The 21,858-nt window shown below is 40.5% G+C and overlaps 1 protein-coding gene across 2 annotated transcripts in view; it reads left to right on the top strand.

Moving 5' to 3' along the window:
- The window catches only part of eif2b3 (eukaryotic translation initiation factor 2B, subunit 3 gamma), a 113,730-nt gene that overhangs the window by 55,474 nt on the left and 36,398 nt on the right, over positions 1 to 21,858 (top strand). For both annotated transcript variants that reach the window (XM_041208858.1, XM_041208857.1), the window contains exons 7-8: positions 6,238 to 6,365; positions 14,724 to 14,914. In XM_041208858.1, coding sequence (XP_041064792.1) covers positions 6,238 to 6,365; positions 14,724 to 14,914 — 319 coding nt within the window. The remainder of the gene's footprint in view (positions 1 to 6,237; positions 6,366 to 14,723; positions 14,915 to 21,858) is intronic.

The raw sequence follows: 21,858 nt of genomic DNA, 5'->3' as shown, positions 1-21,858 counted from the left end.
ATGATGTGCCTCTGACAGAGACAGGTTGTTTGGAAAATATGAACATTATGTATTAGTAACATTGTGTATATTGTTGATATACATTTGTACTTTTGTACCTGTAGGATAACTCTTAGATTGGGTATATAAATGGCAAATGCAATACAAAGTGATTAGTCTTTCATTTTTAAACTAAGAAATTACCACTAAAATGTCAGGTTGTTCTTTCACTGTGTTTGTGATAGTTTCTGGTGATTTTAATATTGAGTTTAAAATATTGAAAACCAATGTCTGTAGGTAATTAAAGGCATTGCTTTTAAAGTCTCCATCTGAGCCATTACTATTAGACATCATTTATTTGGCCTCTAATCTGTGCTGCATTAGCGTTCATTTAGTCCACTGCAAATTACCCAGGGTTCTCACTTCGGTTACTAAGCAAAGACAAGGAAACTAGGGATGAGACAACAAAGAGATTAGTTAGATAGATGGAGTCCATAGAAGTGGGGACAGTGCTGGAGAACTGGCATACAACTAATGCTGTTGCTAAGGGAGATGGAACAAATCCTGGGAACCATACACTAGTCAGCTTAATCTACATTAAAATAAGTGATAGAGCATGTGCAGACAGAAAATATAATTTAGAAAAATACCCCATGTGAATTCTGCAAAACTAAGTCATGCTTAACGAACCTGATAGAGTTCTTTGAAAAGTTAACAGAAAGAGTAGACAAGGCTAATGTAGATGTTGTATACTTAGATTTTAAAAAAAAAACCTTTGATAAACTAAGACATGGTAGGTTCATGACAAAAATAAAGGCATGTGGAGTCAGGACAAATAGCTGAATGGAAAGCAAATTGGCTAAAAAGGTGTATAGCTAACACTGACAAAGATTGCAACTCAATACAGAACATTAGAAAATTTGCAAACTGGCCAATAAAGTGGCAAATGGTCTTGAACATAGATAAATGTGGGGAGATGCACTTTGGTAGAAAAATACAAATATCACCTACACCTTAGAAAATAAGAAACTGAACAGAGTAGAAGTTCACAGAGATCATAGGGATACAAATGAACAAACCACTGAAAGCTGCATCTCAGATTAGCAAAACATTTCCGAATGCTAACAAAGCACTGGTTTTTATTTTTAGTGATATAGAGTTCAAAAGTAGTGAGGTTCTATTAAACTTGTGCATGACCCTGGTCAGTCCGCACTTAAGTGTTATGAACAGTTTTGGTCTCCATAGCACAAAAAGGACATAAAAGCCCTGGAGAAAATGCAAAAAAGATTTACAACAATGGGGCCATAAATACAAGCTAATTACTAATAAATCCAAGAAGGAAGAAAAAGGAGAAATTTCTTTACTCAGAGTGCTTAGAATGTGGAATTCAGCATCTCAGGAAGTGGTTGAGGCAAATCATTTGTTTAGGTTCCTTTTGAAAGTATCTAAATACATAGGGAAAAAAGAATAGAAAGATACTTTGAAAGATTGAGATTAAGATGGTAGAATTGGAAGAAACTTAATGCGGAGTATAAATTTCAGCATGGACTAGTTGGGCCAAATGCCCTTTTGCTCTGCTGTATCTTCCATAATGTAATGCAAACTGTTGGAACTGCATGTGTGCAAATATGGGTTACAAGAAGATTGAAGTAGTGTGCGATGTCCTTCAGTGAGCTAGATACTGGTACTCACTTGACTCAAATAATATCCACTTGGGGGAAGAGTCAGATAACATATGGAACGCTACCCCAATTAAGGTGTCAGTGCCTTTCAATGTATAAGCTGCTTAAATCTATATAACTTCGGCTAGCAATAAAAGTACAATAAATAGGTTATGCACATATAATTGATTTGTCATTAAAACCATGGCTGATGCTGGTTCAGCGAGTTGCAGGTTTTTTCATATGGATGATATGATTTTATAAAACATTGCTGTAAGTAGATTTAATATGAAGAAAGGTCAGCCAACCTTCCTATTTTTTTTTTAAAACAAGGCAAGTTAGACCATAGAACTGGAGGCAAGAGGCAATCAAAAAGATTGTTTTGGAGAGAAGCAGAGTGGAGCAGAAGCAGGGTAGAAAATGAAAATGAGTAAAGCAACAGCTTGAATCTGCATTAAAATTGGCCATTTCACTCAGACTATAAGAATACCTAGTGTGGAAAATGTGAGATTGGTGGAAGGGTAGATGTACTTCTAAAGTTCACTTCTTACAGTGTGAAATATACCTCGGTCTGGCGTCCCTGCTCTAGCTTCCCTACTAATCAGTGAAATCTTAAACATGGAGTTCTTTTGAATATTAATTTTAAGGTAAATAGGTCCAGTAGAAATATAATCCACTTCTTTTGAAATTATACTGGGTCAATAAGTTGTAAACAACTTCAGCTTTCACAGTTGCATTAGATCAGTATTCATTCACAAGTTGTCAATTAGTTGAAATGGCTTGTCTACCTAAATAGTTTTAGTAAAGAAATTAAAAGCAGCGGATTAGTTAAAGGAAAAGAGAAACTTATTTTAAAGTACAGGTGAAGACCAATTTCATCCAGTATGAGCAGTATCCTTTTAAATATGCAGTTTGTACCCTACCTGAAAGTTGCTGAATTCTACACCTGCACATGATAACATCATATATTTTTAATTCAGTCCTTTGATTTACAAATATACTTGCTATTTTCTGCAGTGTATAAGTAACCATAACTTTCTGACATCTGCTTAATACAGACATGTACAAATTTATGTTATAAGCCCTGCGTTTAGATATAACAGATGTAAGAAAAGAATAAAGAAGTAGTTTGGCAAATCTTCTCTTGCAGTGTATGTAAGAAATTAAGTATGTAGTGTTGGCATTAAATCTTTTCATTCGCTTTCTTACTTTATTGGAACTTTGCTCTGTTGTTTACCTCCTGAGTTTTTCAATCAACCCTTATTGATATTTCATATTTCCAGATATAAAAATATAATCTGCATAATCCCTGCCCCATTTGAGTTTTGAATTTGGCTGTTCGCAAGTGGCCTTTGTGTGCCAAAAAAATGCAGACTAAATTTCAGGCCTTAATTCACATAGAAATTATAACTCCATCTACTCAGTACTGCAGTGAGGCAAAAGACCAAGGTGGTTGTATTCCTTTACTACAACTAAATCAAAATACTGCAGGCATTGGAAATCTGACATGAAAATGCTAGAAAAACTCAGGTCTGGCAGCATCTGTGGAGAGAGAAACTGAGTTAACGTTTCAGGTCTGCGACCTTTCATTAGAACATTCTGTTGAGAGGTCACCAACCTGAAATAATAACTCTGTTTCTCTATCCACAGATGCTGCCAGACATGCTAAGTATTTCCAGCATGTTATGTTTTGTATGCCTTTACTGTTGGGCCTAGATTTGATTATTATTGAAAATTCAGTCTGAACATCATCACCCTTGACGTACATGAGCTTTCTTTTACTTTTTGGCCCACTCCAATTAATTTTTCAAGGAACCACTTGGCTGCTTAGATTTTCAAAAATGGTTGTCCACAAATACGTAGACTCAAGGTTCATGCTTATGATTCTCCTTCATTGATAAATTACCAAGCTTCCTTCCTCTCCTTTGCTAAACACGTAGATTTGGTGTTTTAGAACAACTGCACAACGCTTTCTGATATTCTATAACCCTCAACAGTGAGTGCTGACATCATATTGGACCCCAAGAAATAACCAGAAGAAGCTATAAATAAAGATCAACTCCAGCTAAAATTCTACTACCTAATCCAAGAATGCTAACACTGAAGTAGTTCCCTACCATTACCCCAGCTCAGATTAGCAAATTCAGCAGCACATAGGGTTCAAACCTCAGACCTTCTCGATCTTCAAGGCTCACCACTCACTTGATAAATTCACACCATTGTGGAAGCACAAAGCCTGATCATATTGAATGTTTTTATTGTGCTTGTGCAAAAAAAAATAGTTCTGAAAGTAAAATAAAGGTTGCATTTGTATTTGTAATACACAGCTTAAATAATTTATGAGGTGTAATGGACCAGAAATAGGTATGAAGACTCATGGGTCCTGATCTCCATCCTTTTTGTGCATCCTACAGATTTATGGAGATATTTCGTATGGGCAGGAAACTATTAGATGAGACAGACAGGAACGGCATCATAATATTAAAACAATGGCATATGTGATTTCGTCTTTCACACTATTTTGTTATTTGTGCATATTATACCATGTACAATGCATATTTATAGTTGTTACGGAACTTCATTTTGGTTCCCGTGTTAGAGAAGTGCTTTTAAAGCCATTTCTTAGAACTTGCTTAATTTTTGAATTTTCCCCTGCTGCCATCTTTTGGTAATTATTTTGTTTTTATTTTCTTCTATATCTCCAAAATTGTCATCAAAAAATCTTCTATTAGGCAACCCTATACATTGTGGCTTTTTGAAGAGGGATGAGCAAGAAGACCAGGACCAGCAAAGCAATGCTAGGCAGATTATGCTGCACCAACATTATCATATGCCCATCTGCCAGGTTGTTAGAAACATGCGAATGCATCCTGCTTTGGTTGAGGATTAGTACAATTTCCAAGTGTGGCCATAATATCAGACTTGTAGCCTACCACCTTTTAGCCTATTTTCGATCTTTCAATCTTTTTCCCACCACCGTCAGTCGTCGTCCCGTGTCTTCCCCCCACCCCACACACACACACACAACCGTCACTTCCTCATGTTGTTCGTTCTTTCCAGAGTGCTTACCCTTGTCCGGCTATTATCACACTCTGCTTTATATTCTTAATGTCACCATTAGCACTTTCCGCAGCCAGTACCACCACCAGTAGCACCCCTTTGACCTTTTGTTTATGACATCTTTGGCAATCTCTCCTTTGCCTGCCTTCTACCCAGCTTCACCTGCTCCACTCCCCTTAATCAGTATAAATTTCACCAAATTGTTACTTCTCTTAGCTCCGAAGAAGTCATACGGACTGGAAACGTCATCCCTGTCTTTCTCTCCACAGGTGCTGTCAGACCAGCTGAGTTTTTCCAGCATTTTTTGTTTTTGTTTCAGTTTCAGATTTCCAGCATCCGCAGTATTTTGCCTTTACCTTAGATTTTTTAGCCCCTCTGTTCTGTCATTCCTTTTTAATTATCTATTCCTTTCATTTCCACCCCACATTTGTTTCATTTCAATTTTACCGCGATTTTTATGCTACCATTAGAATGTTCCCCACATACACCAAGATTGTTACTTGGAGCTTTGGATGGTTGTACAAGGGCAGCTAACCCCAGTAGTAGCATTCTTTTGAGTTCAAGCCTCTGACCATTACTAGAGCATATTATCTAGATTGTCACTTTGATGTTGTAATGAGGGTATGCTGCATTGTTGGAGATAAAAGTTGCTATGTAAATGCAAGTTCTCTCCTTAAATAATATGATCCACAAAAATTTTGTGCTGCTAGAAAGTTACAATTTTTTAAGGATTTGGTCTGATTGTTAACCACTTAAAACTGAGCAGTATACTTAAATCAGGGCCAATCATTGCTCATGATAAAGTGTCGATATATACCAGAATGGTAAAAAGGATGCTTTATTAATGGCTGCTTCTGTTTGTCAGAGTGGTTTAATGACTATTAATGGCCTACTCCTGATCCTAATTCATATGTTCGTATGACTATATGATCCCTTTATCACAAGACATGCCTGTTTACTGATGCAAAAGTTACCTAATTGTATTTTACCTGATTAATACAATATATTCTATATTTGGCTTTCAAGGAATATGTAAGATGTATTGATTGTATTCAGGTGTTGGGTATTAATTGGTGACTCACCTGTGTTCTTATATGGCCGCAGGTTGAAAGAGGGCTGTACTGTTGCAACTGTGCAATGTGTATCTACAAGTAAAAGCTTGTCTCCAGTATTCTGTTCTATTCTTTACTAACTATCTTAAGTTTTTATCCATATTATTTTTATTAGATTACTGTGAAGACCTGTTTCATTCTGCTTTGTTTATTACCCAACTTTGTGTCAGACTATTTCCAATACTTGATGCAACAGTAAGTTATGAGGGAATGGCTGGCATTGACCATATAAGAAAGTACCTTCATCAACTTGCCCTCTTTGCTGCTTTACCTCAGCAGCCCATCAGTGAGGCATTCTTTGCAGGAATATTGCATTGAATAGGCTACATCTTGACTTCTTGCACACCACCTAATTGTACTATGGCAACAGCCCATAACCGTGCAGAGCGCTGTTATTTATCAGTAATGATGTTTCTTCTTCAAAGGTCTTTCATGTCAATCCGGGGTGAGCTGATTCCGTATCTGGTCCGAAAGCAGTTTGCTGCTCCTAACTCTTCTCAACTTTCTAAAGCTGATGCCAATGAAGATCAGAAGGGAAACTCCAAATCTATAGGTTAGTCCAGTGAGCTGTGTTGGACTTAATGAGCATTATAATCATGGCAGGACTGCAGTCTTAGCCTACGAAAAATCAAAAATAGATTTGATTAATTTTTTTTACTTTATTCTAAGAACATAATATATTCATACAGGGGAGTATTTTCCATTTGGAGATCACATCTCTTATGAATTTGAAAAGTAAAAGTGTTTCTAATTTTTCATTATGAGAAAGCGTACTGGTTTCCCTCTAGGAATACCCTGATCGGGGGTCCCGCTTTACTTTTCCCTTACCTCAAGAGACTAAATATTTTAAAATAGATTTACAAGTTTAAGCTAGTTGTTCAAATATGAGCTATTTTAATTTAAAAACTTTGGGCAGGATTTTTGGGTCATTGGGTGCGTACGCTGGGTAAGCCCGGGAGCAGCCGGGAAATGGCCTGCCACCCGCGACCAGTCCCTGGCAGTGATTTCACACTAGCTGGCCAATTAACGGCCAGTGCTGAAGTCAGCGCAGGAGCTGGGAGCACGCAGTGAAAGCTCCCTGTAGGCTGAGAGCTGCCTCGGGAAGCTGAAGAATATAAAACCATCAACTAAAAATTTATAAATGCAGAAAAAAATATCCATACATCAGACTCACTCACCTAAACATGTGCATGATAAAATTTCTGCCCATTTTTATTTTTTTACATGTAATTCGAAAACCTCACCCGCCCTTGGATGAGGTTTCCTGAAAAACGCAAAGGCCTCCTATTCACCCACCCACCAACCGTAAGGTTGGACAGGCAGCAAAAATTCACTGCTAATACTTCAATGGCCTTAATAGGCCTCTTAATTGTCAGCGGGCGCACTGCCGCCTCTCAGGATTTAAAATTCTGCCCTTGGACACTCAATATATGCTAAATTTCACACTGATACAATATTAATTTATATTCCCAGCACAGCATTTACAAGAGTGTACATTGATGCTATATATTGTCAGTTTTAAGGAGGGATTTAATTTAAATTTAGATTCAGTTTAATTTAGTTGCATGCGCCTAATTATTCAGCTTGAAATAACTCTTTAAACTGTTTTAGATTTAGGAGGAAGGAAAGGATGCATAAGGACCTGTTGAGCCTGAGGGGTGACACTAGTTGGTGCAGAGTGGGGTAGGGATCCCTTTGTTTAACCACCTCTATCATTGAGGGTGATTCTGACCATTCCTAATCTGACATACATCTCTTGCAGGCAGGGTTCTGGTTCTGAATATGGAGTTAGGTCTATGGTAGGTTTTCCCCTTGCCACTGTAGAAACAAATGCATTCTGCCTTTTCAACCTTCTTTCCAATGCGTGTGTTTTGAGTTGGCAACGAGATTGGTCTTCTGTTGGCTTTTGCTCATTAATATACTCTCTCAAAGTACCTCTAGCATCTTGCAACTCTTATCTAAAGGTATCATTCTCTTGTGTGCATTCCGTGGATAAAGCGGAACCGGTGGATATACTGTACTTAGATTTCCAGAAGACATTTGATAAAGCGCCACATCAGAGATTATTGCGAAAAATAAAAGCTCATGGTGTAGGGGGTAACATATTGGTATGGACAGAAGATTGGCTGGCTAACTGGAAGCAGAGAGTAGACATAAATGGGTCTTTTTCAGGTTGTCAAGATGGAACAAGTGGGTGCCACAGGGATCAGTGCTGGGGCTTCAACTGTTCACAATTTTTTTTAAATTGGATGAAGGGATGAATGGGATGGTTGCCAAATTTGCTGATGACACAACGATAAGTAAGAAAGTAAGTTGCGAAGAGGACTTAAGGAGGCTACAAAAAGATATAGATAGGTTAAGTGAGTGGGCAAAGATCTGGCAAATGGAGTATAATGTGGGAAAATGTAAAATTGTTCATTTTGACAGGAAGAATAAAAGAAAAGCATATTATCTAAATGGTGAGAGAAACAGCTTTGAGATACGGAGGGATCTGGGTATCTTAATGCAAGAATCACAAAAGGCTAGTATGTAGGTACAGCAAGTAATTAAGAAAGCTAATAGAATGTTATCATTTATTGGAAGGGGAATTGAATACAATAGTAAGGAGGTTATGCTTCAGTTATACAGAGCACTAGTGAGACCACATCTGGAATACTGTGTACAGTATTGGTCACCTTGTTTAAGGAAGCATGTAAATGCATTGGAAGCAGTTTGAGAATGTTTTAACAGACTAATACCTGGAATTGGCAGGTTGTCTTATGGGGTAAGGTTGGACAGGCTAGGCTGGTGCCACTGAAGTTTAGAAGAGTATGAGGCGATTTGATTGAAATGTATAAGATCCTGAGGGTTCTTGACAGGATGGATGTGGAGAGGATATTTCCTCTTGTGGGAGAATCTGGAACTAGGAGTCACTGTTTAAACATAAGGGGTCACCCATTTAAAACAGAGATGAGGCAAACTTTTTTCTGAGGATTGTGAGTCTTTGGAACTCTCATCCTGAAAAAAGATGGTGGAAGCACTGTCTGAATATTTTTAAGGCAGAGGTGGACAGATTCTTGATGAGCAAGAGGGTGATAGGTTATCAGGGGTAGGCAGGATGCAGATTTGAAGTTACTATCAGATCAGCCATGGTCTTATTAAATGGCGGAGCAGGCTCGATGGGCCGAATGGCCTACTCCTCCTCCTTCGTATGTTTGTAAGTTTTGTCTGTACTCCTTTGCCTCAGCGTTAGGCATGCTGGCTGTCATGCTTACATAACTTTGTTGATGCAACATCAATGTTGTATAATCAGCTCAAGGTCTTGGATAGAAATGTAGATTAGCTGTTTCTTTCCTGTGGAGCTCCTTTTCTTCTTCTAACAGCTGTTCTCTTTTTCCATCTCCTGTATGGCTTCACCACCTCACAGTGCACAATAGTATACACTGTACACCAGAAGGCCTCTACCTTTCGCTGGCTTCCACTCTTTGTTGTCCACCTAACCATCGATAAAGGTAGCAATGTACTGAAAGCACATTTAGTCTTGTTCACCAAACATTTGGCCTGTAACGTTTGGCACTCTTCGCTGGAGATGCCGTCAAGTTTCCCCATGTAGTGAATATGGCCAGTAGGACCAAGAGGAAGAGCAGGCAGGGAGAAATTACTGAACACAGTGGGACTGGGGATCTGAAATGCGAGAAGTATAACAGGCAAGACAGATGAGCTTAGAGCTTGGATTAGTACTTGGGACTATGATGTTATTGCTATTACAGAGACTTGGTTGAAGGATGGACAGGATTGGCAATTGGCAAACGGTCCAGGATTTAGATGTTTCCGGCAGGATAGAGAGGGATGTAGAAGAGGTGGGGGAGTTGCACTGCTGGTTAAGGAGAATATCACAGCTGTACGACAGGAGGACACCTCGGGGGGCTCATGCAGCGAGGCAATATGGGTAGAGCTCCGGAATAGTAAGGGCGCAGTCACAATGTTGGGGGTTTACTATAGGCCTCCCATTTGCCAGCGGGAGATTGAGGAACAGTTATGTAGGCACATTTTGGAAAGATGTAAAAGCAATAGGGTTGTTGTGGTGGGTGATTTTAACTTTCGTTATATTGACTGGGAATCACTTAGTGCTAGGGGTTTGGATGGTGCAGAATTTGTAGGTGCATCCAGGAGGGCTTCCTGAGACAATATGTAGACAGTCCGACTCGGGAAGGGGCAATACTGGACCTGATATTAGGGAATGAATCCGGACAGGTGGTTGAAGTTTCAGTAGGGGAGCATTCGGGAAAAGTGACCATAATTCAGTAAGTTTCAAGGTACTGGTGGATAAGGATGATAGGAGTCATCGGATTAAGGTGCTTAATTAGGAGAAGGCTAATTATAACAATATTAGGCAGGAACTGAGGAATCTAGACTGGAGGCGGATGTTTGAGGGCAAATCAACAACTGACATGGGAGCTTTCAAACGTCAGTTGATAAGAATTCAGGACCGGCATGTTCCTGCTAGGATGAAGGGTAAGCATGGCAAGTTTCAGGAACCTTAGATAACGAAGGATATTGTGAGATTAGTCAAAAAGAAAAGGGAAGCATTCGTAAGGGCTAGTAGGCTAGGAACAGATGAAGCCTGTGGAGATATAAAGATAGTAGGAAGAAACATAAGCAAGTAGTCAGGAGGGCTAAAAGGGGTCATGAAAAGTCATTGGCAACCAGGATTAAGGAAAATCCCAAGGCCTTTTATACATATGTAAAAAGCAAGAGGGTAGCCATGGAAAGGGTAGGCCCACTCAGGGACAGAGGTGGGAATCTGTGTGTGGAGCCAGAAGAAATGGGAGAGATAATAAATGAGTACTTCTCATCAGTTTCACCAAAGAGAAGGACTTAGCGGTCGATTTGACTAGGGAAGAGTGTGTAAATGGCCTGGATCATGTTGAGATCAAAAAAGAGGTGTTAGGCGTCTTGAAGAATATTAAGGTGGATAAGTCCCCAGGGCCAGATGGGATCTACCCCAGAGTACTGAGGGAGGCAAGGGTGGAGATTGCTGGGGCCTTGACAGAAATCTTTGTATCCTCACTGGCTATGGGTGAGGTACCAGAGGACTGGAGAATGGCCAAAGTTGTTCCATTGTTTAAGAAGGGTAGCAGGGATAATCCAGGGAAATACAGGCCGGTGAGCCTTACGTCAATGGTAGGGAAATTATTGGAGAAGATTCTTCGTGACAGGATTTACTACCATTTGGAAGCAAATGGGTGTATTAGTGAGAGGCAGCATGGTTTTGTAAAGGGGACGTCGTGTCTCACTAACTTGATCGAGTTTTTCGAGGAAGTGACAAAGATGATCGACAATGGAAGGGCAGTGGATGTTATCTACATGGATTTCAGTAAGGCCTTTGACAAGGTCCCTCATGGCAGACTGGTACAGAAGGTAAAGTTGCACGGGATCAGAGGTGAACTGGTAAGGTGGATACAGAATTGGCTTGCTCATAGAAAACAGGGGGTAGCAGTGGCAGGGTGCTTTTCTGAATGGAGAGCTGTGACTAGTGGTGTTCCGCAGGGATCAGTACTGGGACCTTTGCTGTTTGTAGTATACATAAATGATTTGGAGGAAAATGTAACTGGGCTAATTAATAAATTTGCAGATGACACTAAGGTTGGAGGAGTTGCAGATAGTGAAGAGGAGTCTCAAAGGATATAATGGGATATAGATCGTTGGAGACTTGGGCGGAGAAATGGCAGATGGTGTTTAATCCGGACAAATGCAAGGTAATGCATTTTGGAAGGTCTAATAATGAAAGGTAGGAATTATACAGTAAATGGCAGAACCCTTAAATGCATTGACGGGCAGAGGGATCTGGGTGTAGATCCACAGGTCACTGAAAGTGGCAACGCAGGTGGATAAGGTAGTCAGGAGGGCATACTTACCTTCATCGGCAGGGGTATTGAGTATAAAAGCTGGGAAGTCATGCTGCAGCTGTATAAAACCTTGGTTAGGCCACACTTGGAATATTGCGTGCAGTTCTAGTCGCCACATTGCCAGAAGGATATGGAGGCGTTGGAGAGGGTGCAGAGGAGGTTTACCAGGATGCTGCCTGGTCTGGAGGTTATTAGCTATGAGGAGAGGTTGGAGAAACTTGGATTGTTCTCACTAGAGCGACGGAGATTGAGGGGCTACTTGATAGAAGTTTACACAATAATGAGTGGCATGGACAGAATAGATAGAAGCATTTTCCTAGGGTGGAAGAGTCAATTACTAGGGGACATAGATTTAAGGTGAGAGGAGAAAACTTTAGAGGAGATGTGCGGGACAAGTTTTTTACACAGAGAGTAGTGAGTGTCTGGAATTCTCTGCCAGAGGAGGTGGTGGAAGCAGGTTCGATAGTGTTTAAGAGGCAGCTTGACAAATACATGAATAGGCTGGGATTAGAGGGATACGGATCCCGGAAGTGCAAAACGTTTTAGTTTGACAGGCAATATGATCGGCACAGGCTTGGAGGGCCGAAGGGCCTGTTCCTGTGCTGTGCTTTTCTTTGTAATGTGAGGATATAGTCTTCATGGCTATCATTTGGTCCGTATTTGTCCATATAACCATTCCTAGCTCGAGCTGTTAACCTTATGGGACCTAACTTCCACTTCTGATATTTTTGCCAATCAGGTGTCCGGCCTTTTAGTCTTGTCCCTTCGCAATTGCTAAGAACTGTCAGTTTATTAAAGAGAAAGGAAAAGATATACTTATTGATTCGCAACAGACTTTTACACCTTCGATTTGGACGATTACCCCAGCTAGAAGTGTAAAGGTTCCCTTGCTAGCAGCGATTTCTCACAAATCCTGCCCAAGAAACACCCAGTACCTCCACGACTCTAGCTGAACTTGCAAACAGCAAGATGGTTCTCAAAACCCACTTTTAACCCTCAAATCAGTTCTGTTGTAATTATGCAATTGGCCATTTTTGTTACTGATTTAATTTTATTGGATTTGGCCATTTATGCACATTGTTCCATGGAAAAGAACAATGGGACATTTCATGGTCTTTCTTTCATCTGAGTTTGAACAAGTTTGAACATTCATTCTCTTGTACCCGCTTCAGACAGTCAAGGGCAGTGGCACTGCATGCTGTGTGTTCCAACAGATAGTGCTGCGGCAGCGAATTAATATATAAACTTCAAACAACACATTATCCAACCTTTTAATAAGTGCTTCATTAATTACTTTTCCTTCAATTATACATTGAAGCTCACTACTTATTCGATCATCTGTTGCTACCTGGTTGCTATCATACATTAATTAATTAAAAAAGCGAATGACTATAAAGTGCGGAGTACAAAAGTAGCTTCTTTGGCCCATTGTTAGTACAAGATGGCGTCTTGAACTTGTTAGCTTACTACACTAATATCATGTCAAAACTTCCCTGTAAATGGTTGAGTTAAACTAAAATCTACTGTCCAGGTCTGCTTAGCATATTTATGCAATAATTTAACAGCTTTAAGCAGAGGGGCTTCCCTTTTGTTCCATATAGAAACTATACATCATGTGGCCTGACTGACATGTCTCACAGGGTCTTTGACCAGTTGTGATTACATTAAGTCAGTTCTCCTGATCCTAGATCACTATTTTAATGAGGTTATCAGTAGAAACTCCAAAGAGCAGAATTGGAGTATTATAACCTTATCTTACGTTGGCATAGTGAATTCCTGATGCCAGTCATTCAATAGTGGGCAACATAAGGCAGGCATTTTTTTCCCCCTTAGGATGGGTCATTCCCTTGCAACAGCCTTGTGTTCCATTTGTTTTGTTGTCCACAGTTGTGTTGTATGGCACAGAGTGAGCCAATTACATCTCTATTTTAAAAGCTGAAACCTTAGTGTGTTTCCTTCACACTAACTTAAGTACACTGCAGTAAATGGTAAAATCCTTAATGCTACTGTAATTATTTTTAAAAATCCAATCAGGACTCTTCCCACCCCATCAGGTCAAATATTCTGCATCCAGAGAGATGAAGTCTGCAATAGACTCAACCTAACAGACCAGGGCCAGTATTTTGAATCCATTCGAATTGAACACGCTGCAGCAGTGGTCTTTCATGTAATCCACTTGTTGCCTGAACCTCTTGCCCCACATAAAACCTGGGAGAGTTGCAGTAGGCTTATTGTTTCATACTATTAATCTGGAGGCAGGATGGAGTTGGGGAGCTATATCATCCACCCTTAAAGGAAATCAAGCATCGGTCACTAGATTTTTCTAAAAGAAAAAGCAACTTGAGAATTATGACTAGTTGTAGCATTGTATTTTGTAAACTTTTTTTTCAGGCATTTTTGGGAGAGGTAAATTTTTGTTCAGTTTATATATAGTCTTCAAGACTGGTGCTCTGAGGGAAATGAATGAATGCAAAATCCCCAAGGTGAAATTGGAAGGGCATTATTAGAGTTAAGAACCATGTTATGTATGTTTTTTAAATTCCTTTAAAATGGAACATTTTTTTATAAATGCAAGACATAACAAAATGTCTCTTCACTTTGGTTTCCTGCCACATTATCAATAAGCTGTCATTGGAGTTTGGAACTCTGTTTGATATCTGCACAGTTTGTAAGTATTTAATTTGATCATGTATATTTAGGGGATGTAACACCATGTCTCATTTTGCCTATGGAACCTGGATTCGGATGAAAGTCTCTCTGACAAGTCGATGTCAAATGTAATTGGTCAGCTTCAACCCTGTTCTTAATTGGTGCGAATCTGATCATAATGTAGCTAAAATTGGTAGAGAATTGTCAGTCCTATTCAAAGACGCCAGTTTTAGAACTTTAATTCATGCCAAAATTTCACTGCTATTGTGAGTCCTCATTGTTGCATGATCTTTTGTTCTATTTGTTAATTCACTTTGCAGTCATTTTGCTCAGCATTAATTGTGCTTACAGGTTTGTTTGTGTGTTTGTTCAAGATATATTCAGTTATGCAAAAGAGGATGAACTTCTGAATTTAGCCAGAGAAAAATCATTTTGGAATGATCACCATGGGGATATGAATGATCCATATCATGGAACCAAACTTCGTTGCTATGTTCATATTATGAAGGAAGGGGTATGCTATCGTGTAAATACTCTAGCTTCATATATTGAAGCTAACCGACAGGTAAGAGGTGTATCTTAATACTGCAATCACTATTTTTATTTAAGTAGCTGTCTATCCATGAGGAGGATCAAAATTGATCATTTAAACAATTGTTGTGAATAACATCCTTTTTATTTATTGCTGCAAATTGCTGATCATTGTTAGGGGTGGAGGGATGTGAAATATTGAAAATATATTTTTAACCGTGAATATGGGTTTCAACGTGGAGATGATGAAAATAACTAAACTCAGCAATGTGAAAATTTACTTAGAAGGTATAGAGCCATAACCAGAGTACTTCATTGATCTTGTAATTTTAACTGTGTATATACTGATTCAGGCCCTGTAAGCTACCCAACGGAGTAGCACAGTCTTTAGGTTCATGCCTTGTCTCAGCAAGAAGTGAGCACAATGGGATTTGTACCTGCCTGATTGGAACAGGGCAGTGTTTAGAACGTATATCTTTAGCTTAATTATATAAGTGAGGCCCCAGCCCTTACTGATCTTGACCTGGGGAGCTGTTTTTTAATTCATTCATTGAATTTGAGCATTGGTGGCAAAGCCAGCATTTTTTGCCCATCCCTAATTCCCCTTAAGGTGGTGTTGAGGCACCTTCTTCAGCTTCTGCGGTCCACGTGCTAAAGATACTCCCACCATGCTGTTAAGTAGAAAGTTGCAGGATTTTGACACAGCTGCAATGATGTAACTGATATATTTCCAAGTAGGATGGTGTGTGACTTGGAGGGGATCTTTCAGGCGGTGGTGGTGTTCCCATGCAGTTACTGCCCTTGTTCTTCCCGAGTCACGTGTTTGGAATGGGCTGTCTAAGAAGCCTTAAGTTGCTGCAGGGCACCTTGTAGGTAGTGTATACTGCATCTGCAGTTTGCTAGTGGTAACGAAATTGAATATTTAAGATGGTGGATGGTGTGCCAATCAACTCGGCTGCTTTGTCCTGCATCTCAAACTTTATGGATGTTGGAGCTGCAAACATCCAGGCAAGTGGAGAGTATTCTATCACACTCCTGACTTGCCACTTGTAGACGGTACCAAAGGCTTTGGAGAGTCAGGAGGTGAGTTACCTGCTGCAGAATACACAACCTCTGACCTGCTATTGTAGCCACAATATTTCTCTGGCTGGTCCAGTTAAGTTTCTGCTCAACGATGAGCACCCCGCCACCCAAAGGTGGTGTTAGTAGAGAATCTGGCGATGAAGCCTAAATGTTATCCAGTTCTTGCTGTATGCAGAAATGTACTTTTCCGTTATCCAAGGAGTTGCGATGGAACTGAACACTATACAGTCATTAATGAATATCCCCATTTCAGACCTTATGATGGAGAGGCGATCATTGATGAAGCAGTTGAAGATATATTTGGGCCTAGGATGCTACCCTGAAGAATTACTGCAGCATTATCCTGGCGCTGAGGTGATTGACCACTTCTAACCACAATCATTTTCCTTTGTGCTAATTATGATTTCAGCCAGTGGAGAGTTTTCCTCTGATTCCCATTGACTTAATTTTACTGGGGCCTCTTGATGCCACACTCAGTCAACAACAGTTGTTTTCGTCTCATTTCTGATATTCAGCCCTTCTGTCCGTATTTGGGCCAGGAACGCAATGATGTCTGGAAACAAGTGGTCCTGGCGGAACTCAAACCGAGCATCAGTGATCAGGTTATTGATGAGCAAGTGCCACTTGATAGAACTGTCAATGCCTCCATCCATCACTTTACTGATGATTGAGAGTAGACCAGTGGGGCTTTAAGTGGCTGGATTAGATTTGTCCTGCTTTTTGTGGACAGGACATAGCTGGGCAATTTTCCACTTTGTCAGGTAGATGCCATTGTTGTAGCTGTACTGGAACAGCTTGACTAGAAGTGTGTCTAGTTCCAAAGTACAAGTTTTCAGCTCTATAACCAGAATGTTGGAAGTGTCCTTAGCTATTTCTAGATAACACGTGGATTGAACCAAATTGTGAAAGGCTTGGCAGCTGTGATGCTGGGAACTTGAGAAGATCAAGATGGATCGTTTACTTGGCACTTCTATCTGAACTTGGTTGCAAATGCTTCAGCCTTGTCTTATGCAGTCACACGCTGAGCTCCGCCATTATTGTTCCTGGAGCCTTCTCCCCACCATTGGCAGTTTAATTATCCACCATCTTCATTAATGGATATGCAGGATTGCGAGCTTTGATCAGATTGATCGATTGTGGGATTGTTTAGCTCCGGCTGTAGCATGTTGCTTCCTGTGCTGAAGGTTCACCAGATTGGCACCTCATTTTTAGGTATGCCTGGTTTGGTTCTGGCATGCTCTTATACACTCCACATTGAACTGAAGTAGGTCCCCTGGTTTGAAGATAATGGTAGAGAGAGGGCAATGGTGGATTGAGCCGTGTGGTTACATGGATATTCAGTTTTGAATTGCTGAACCTCTTCCATTTGTCACAATGGTAGACCACACAACACAATGGAGAGTGTCCTCTGTGTAAAGACAGAACTTTGTCTCCATAAGGATTGTGTGGTAGTCACTTCTACAAGTATCATCAAAGTCAGATGCATCTGCAACAGGTAGATTGGTGAGGGTGAGATCAAATAGGTGTTTCTCTCCTTTTGGTGTTCCCATCACCTGCCGCAGCCCCAATCTTGCAGCTTTGTACTTCAAGACTCAGCCACTTCAGTCAGTAGTTGTGCGACTATAAGCCATTCTTTGTCATGGGCATGGAGATCCCCCACCTAGGTTACTACTGTATTCTTCCTAGCCTCACTGCTTCTTCCAAGCAGTGCTCAACATGGAGGAGTACTGATTGATCAGCTGAGAAAGGGCAGTAGTTGCTAACTAGCAGGAGATTTCCTTGCTCATATTTGACCTCATGGCATTAGTCTTTGAGGCTTGAAGTTAATGTTGATGACTCCCAGGGCCATTCCCTCCCAACTGTATACCACTGTGTTGCCATCTCGGAATCTCCTGCTTGTGAAACGAGACATAGTTAGGGATACGGATGTAGAGTCTGGAACATAGGCTGAACGGTATCGTACTGCGCATATGACTCAGGCTGTTGGTTGACTAGTCTGTGGGACAGCTCCCCAATTTTGGCATAAGTCCCTAGATGATAATGAAGGACGACTTTACAGGGTTAACTTGGCTGGATGTGCCTTTGCCATGCCTGATACCTAGGTTTTTGCCAGGTGGTCCATCCACTTTTATTCTTAGTTTTTGTAGCAATTTGATACAACTGAGTGGCTTGCTAGGCCATTGCAGAGAGCAGTTAAAAGTCAACCACATTGCTGTGGATCTGGAGACACACATAGACCACGTTAACAGCAGCAGAATTCCTTCCCTAAAGGACATTGGAGAACCAGATGGTTTTTTATGACAATCCAGTAGTTCCATGGTTACCATTACTGATACTTCTTGTTCCAGATTTTATCTTATTTAATTTAATTAACTAATTAATTTAAATTCCCCAACTATCATGAATTTATGGCATCACATCACTAATCCAGGCCTCTGGATTACTAATTCAGTAATATAACCATTATGCTCCCCGCCCTCATTCAGCTGGTATGGGAAAAGGAGGGTTAGCATTTATTGTTCTTTATCTTCATGAGTTCTCTGCTGGATTGCAAGTCCTTCGCAATTATTCGCCAAACCACAGCAAAGTGCTGTGATTTCTTTCACCACGGGTAGGGTGAGGAGGTAGGTGCCCAGTCTACCTCAGCTTGAATGGGGATGGAACCCCATGCTGTTGGCGTTAATCTGATCCACCTGCTAGCAGCCTAGCTAACTGAAGTAACCTGCCACCCCACCGAGCCCCCCCAATGTGTATTAGCAATCCTTAAACAGCTTCTGACTTTGAAAGAGATGCAGCCAGTTAGGTGTCAGTCGTGGCTCAATAGTAGTAATCTGACTGAGCAGGTTATGGGTTAAAGCTGCACTGCAGGACTTGAGCATTTTGCTGTTTTTATTTACTGAAAAACTGCTGAACTGTCAAAGGTGCCATCTTTTGTAGGAAGAGTTAAACTGAAGTCCCACTTGCTCTGTCATGTGGATATAAAAATTCCAATGGCACTATTCAAAGAAGAATAGGGAAGTTTATCCTGGCCAATATTTGTCATTCAATTGACATTACTAAAACAGATTGTACAGTCACTTATCTTATTGCTGTATGTGACTGCATGCAGATTGTGCACCATGGTTCTTTTAACTATAAGAACTACATTTCACAAATACTTTATTGGCTGTGAAGGACTTTGGGAGGTATTGCATTAATTTGGGCATTTCATAACTTCAAGTTATTTCTTTTACAACCTGCGTTTGGGCCAAAAATTGGATTAAGCCTTTGAAAGCTGTAAATATTTCAAAGGCATATTGAATAGTTGTGTGTTTGCAGAACAAAATTGGAAATACCCAGTGATTATATGGATTTTCAAAATCTGTTTGATAAGGTGTCACATAATATAATTGTTGTGCCACATGATATTAAAAAGGAATATAGCTACATAAATGTAGAGGTGGCGAGCGGACACAAAGCAAATCAGAAAGGGAAATGGATGGTTTTGGTTTGGCAGAGTATGAGCAGTTATCTGTGCTCAAAACTTTTTTTTCCCCATTTTTATATAAATAATTTGGACATTGGCACAGAGGAATGGAATTAGTCTGCTGATACCAAATTTTTGACCTGACAAACAGAAATAAGACAGGAAGTGGCAAGAGGATATAAATTCTCAGACTAGTAAATGAAGTTCAATGCAGTAAAGTGTCAAATAATACATTTTTTTAAAAAGGGAAGAGAAATGAACTGAATAGCATATGAATTTTAGTAGAGTAGCAGAGCAGAGAGATCTAGAAATTATATAGATCTTTTAAAGTAGAAAAAGCATTAAATGGCCAAATGAAACTTTGGTCACAGAATATAAAACAAGGAGGTAATGTTGAATTTCTGCAAAGTGTTGGCCAGGCAAAGATTGGAGTATTGCATGTAGTTCTGAACACTCCATTATAGGAAGGACGTTAAGAGCCAAGGAGCGGTTACAGAGATGGTGGTAATTGAACAAATCAAGAATGAGAATTTATGGTTAAATGTTGGTTTTCCACTGGAACAGAAATGTTACTGAGGAATCTAATGGAGGTTTTGAAAATTATCAAAGATTTTGGAGGACAAATAGTGAAAGTTTCTTCCCATTGGTTGTGAATCAATAATGAGCACTAGCTTCAAGATTATCACTAGCAGAATGAAAGAGCAGGTTCGAAGACGTTTTTGACATTGAGTATTCTTAGAATATAGAATGCTTTACCACAAGTCACTGTTGAGACAAACGCCATGGGTGGAATCTTCCAGTCATGCTAGCAGTAGGAAGCATGACAGGTGAGGGAATTTAATTTGGCGTGTGGCCAAAAACCAGTTTCCTGATGTCGGGGTGAATTTTTGAAACTCTGTTCTTGGGACTTTAAAGGCAGGTTGAACTTCCCAACAGAAAATGTCAGGTAGCGCCTTTGCGTGCATTAGCACGTCATGCAGAATCTCAGTGCAGAAGAGGCCCATCGAGGCTGCACCGACATGTGAGAAACACCTGACATACCTACCTAATCCCATTTACCAGCACTTGGCCCATAGGCTTTGAATGTTATCATATGCCAAGTGCTCATACAGGTACTTCTTTAAAATGTGAGCTAACCCACCTCCACCACCCTCCCATCAACCCGAGTAAAAAAGTTTTTCCTAACATCCCCCCAAACCTCCTGCCCCTCACCTTGAACTTGTGTCCCCTCATGAATGACCCTTCAATTAAAGGGAACAGTTGCTCCCTGTCCATGCCCCTCAATCTTGTACACCTCGATCAGGCTGCCCCTCAGTCTTCTCTGCTCCAACAAAAACAACCCAAGTCTATCCAACCTCTCTTCATAAGTTAATTGTTTCATCCCAGACAACATCCTGGTGAATCTCCTCTGCACCCCCTCTAGTGCCATCACATCCTTCCTATAATGTGGCGACCAGAACTGCACACTACTCCAGCTGTGGCCTCACCAAGGTTCTACACAACGCTAATATGACCTCCCTACTTTTGTAATCTATGCCTCGGTTGATAAAGGCAAGTGTCCCATATGTCTTTTCCACCACCCCACTAACATGCCCCTCCGCCTTCAGAGATCTATGGACACACAGGCCAAGGTCCCTTTGTTCCTCAGAACTTCCTAGTGTCATGCCGTTCATTGAATACTTCCTTGTCAAATTACTCCTTCCAAAGCGTATCACCTCACACTTTTCAGGGTTAAACTCCATCTGCCACTTATCTGCCCATTTGACCATCCCATTTATATCTTCCTGTAGTCCAAGACACTCAACCTCACCGTTAACCACCCAGCCAATCTTTGTCATCTGCAAGCTTACTAATCCTAATCATCTATGTCGTTTATATCAATAAAGAATAATAGGGGACCCAGCACAGATCCCTGCAGTATACCACTGGACACTGGCTTCCAGTCACTAAAGCATCTTTCTGTCATCACCCTCTGTCTCCTACACCTAAGCCAATTTTGAATCCACCTTATCAAATTACCCTGTATCCCATGTGCATTTGCCTTCTTTATAAGTCTCCCATGTGGGACCTTGTCAAAGACTTTGCTGAAATCCATATAAACTACATCAACTGCACTACCCTCATCTACACACCTGGTCACCTCCTCAAAAAATTCAATCAAATTTGTTAGGCATGACCTCCCTCTGACAAAGCCATGCTAACTATCCAAGTGGAGTTAGATACTCTCCTTCAGAATTTTCTCTAATAGTTTCCCTACCTCTGACGTGAGACTCACTGGCCTGTAGTTCCCTGGCTTATCTCTACAGCCCTTCTTAAATAGTGGAACCACATTAGTTGTTCTCCAGTCCTCTGGCACCTACCCCATGGCCAGAGAGGAATTCAAAATTTGGGTCAGAGCACCTGCGATCTCCTCCCTTGCCTCCCTCAGC

The sequence above is a fragment of the Carcharodon carcharias genome, chromosome 16, assembly GCF_017639515.1.
Source record: "Carcharodon carcharias isolate sCarCar2 chromosome 16, sCarCar2.pri, whole genome shotgun sequence".
NCBI classification, from domain to species: domain Eukaryota; kingdom Metazoa; phylum Chordata; class Chondrichthyes; order Lamniformes; family Lamnidae; genus Carcharodon; species Carcharodon carcharias.
The sequence above is the reverse complement of the archived record's forward strand: the minus strand, read 5'-3'. Positions and strand labels throughout refer to the sequence as shown.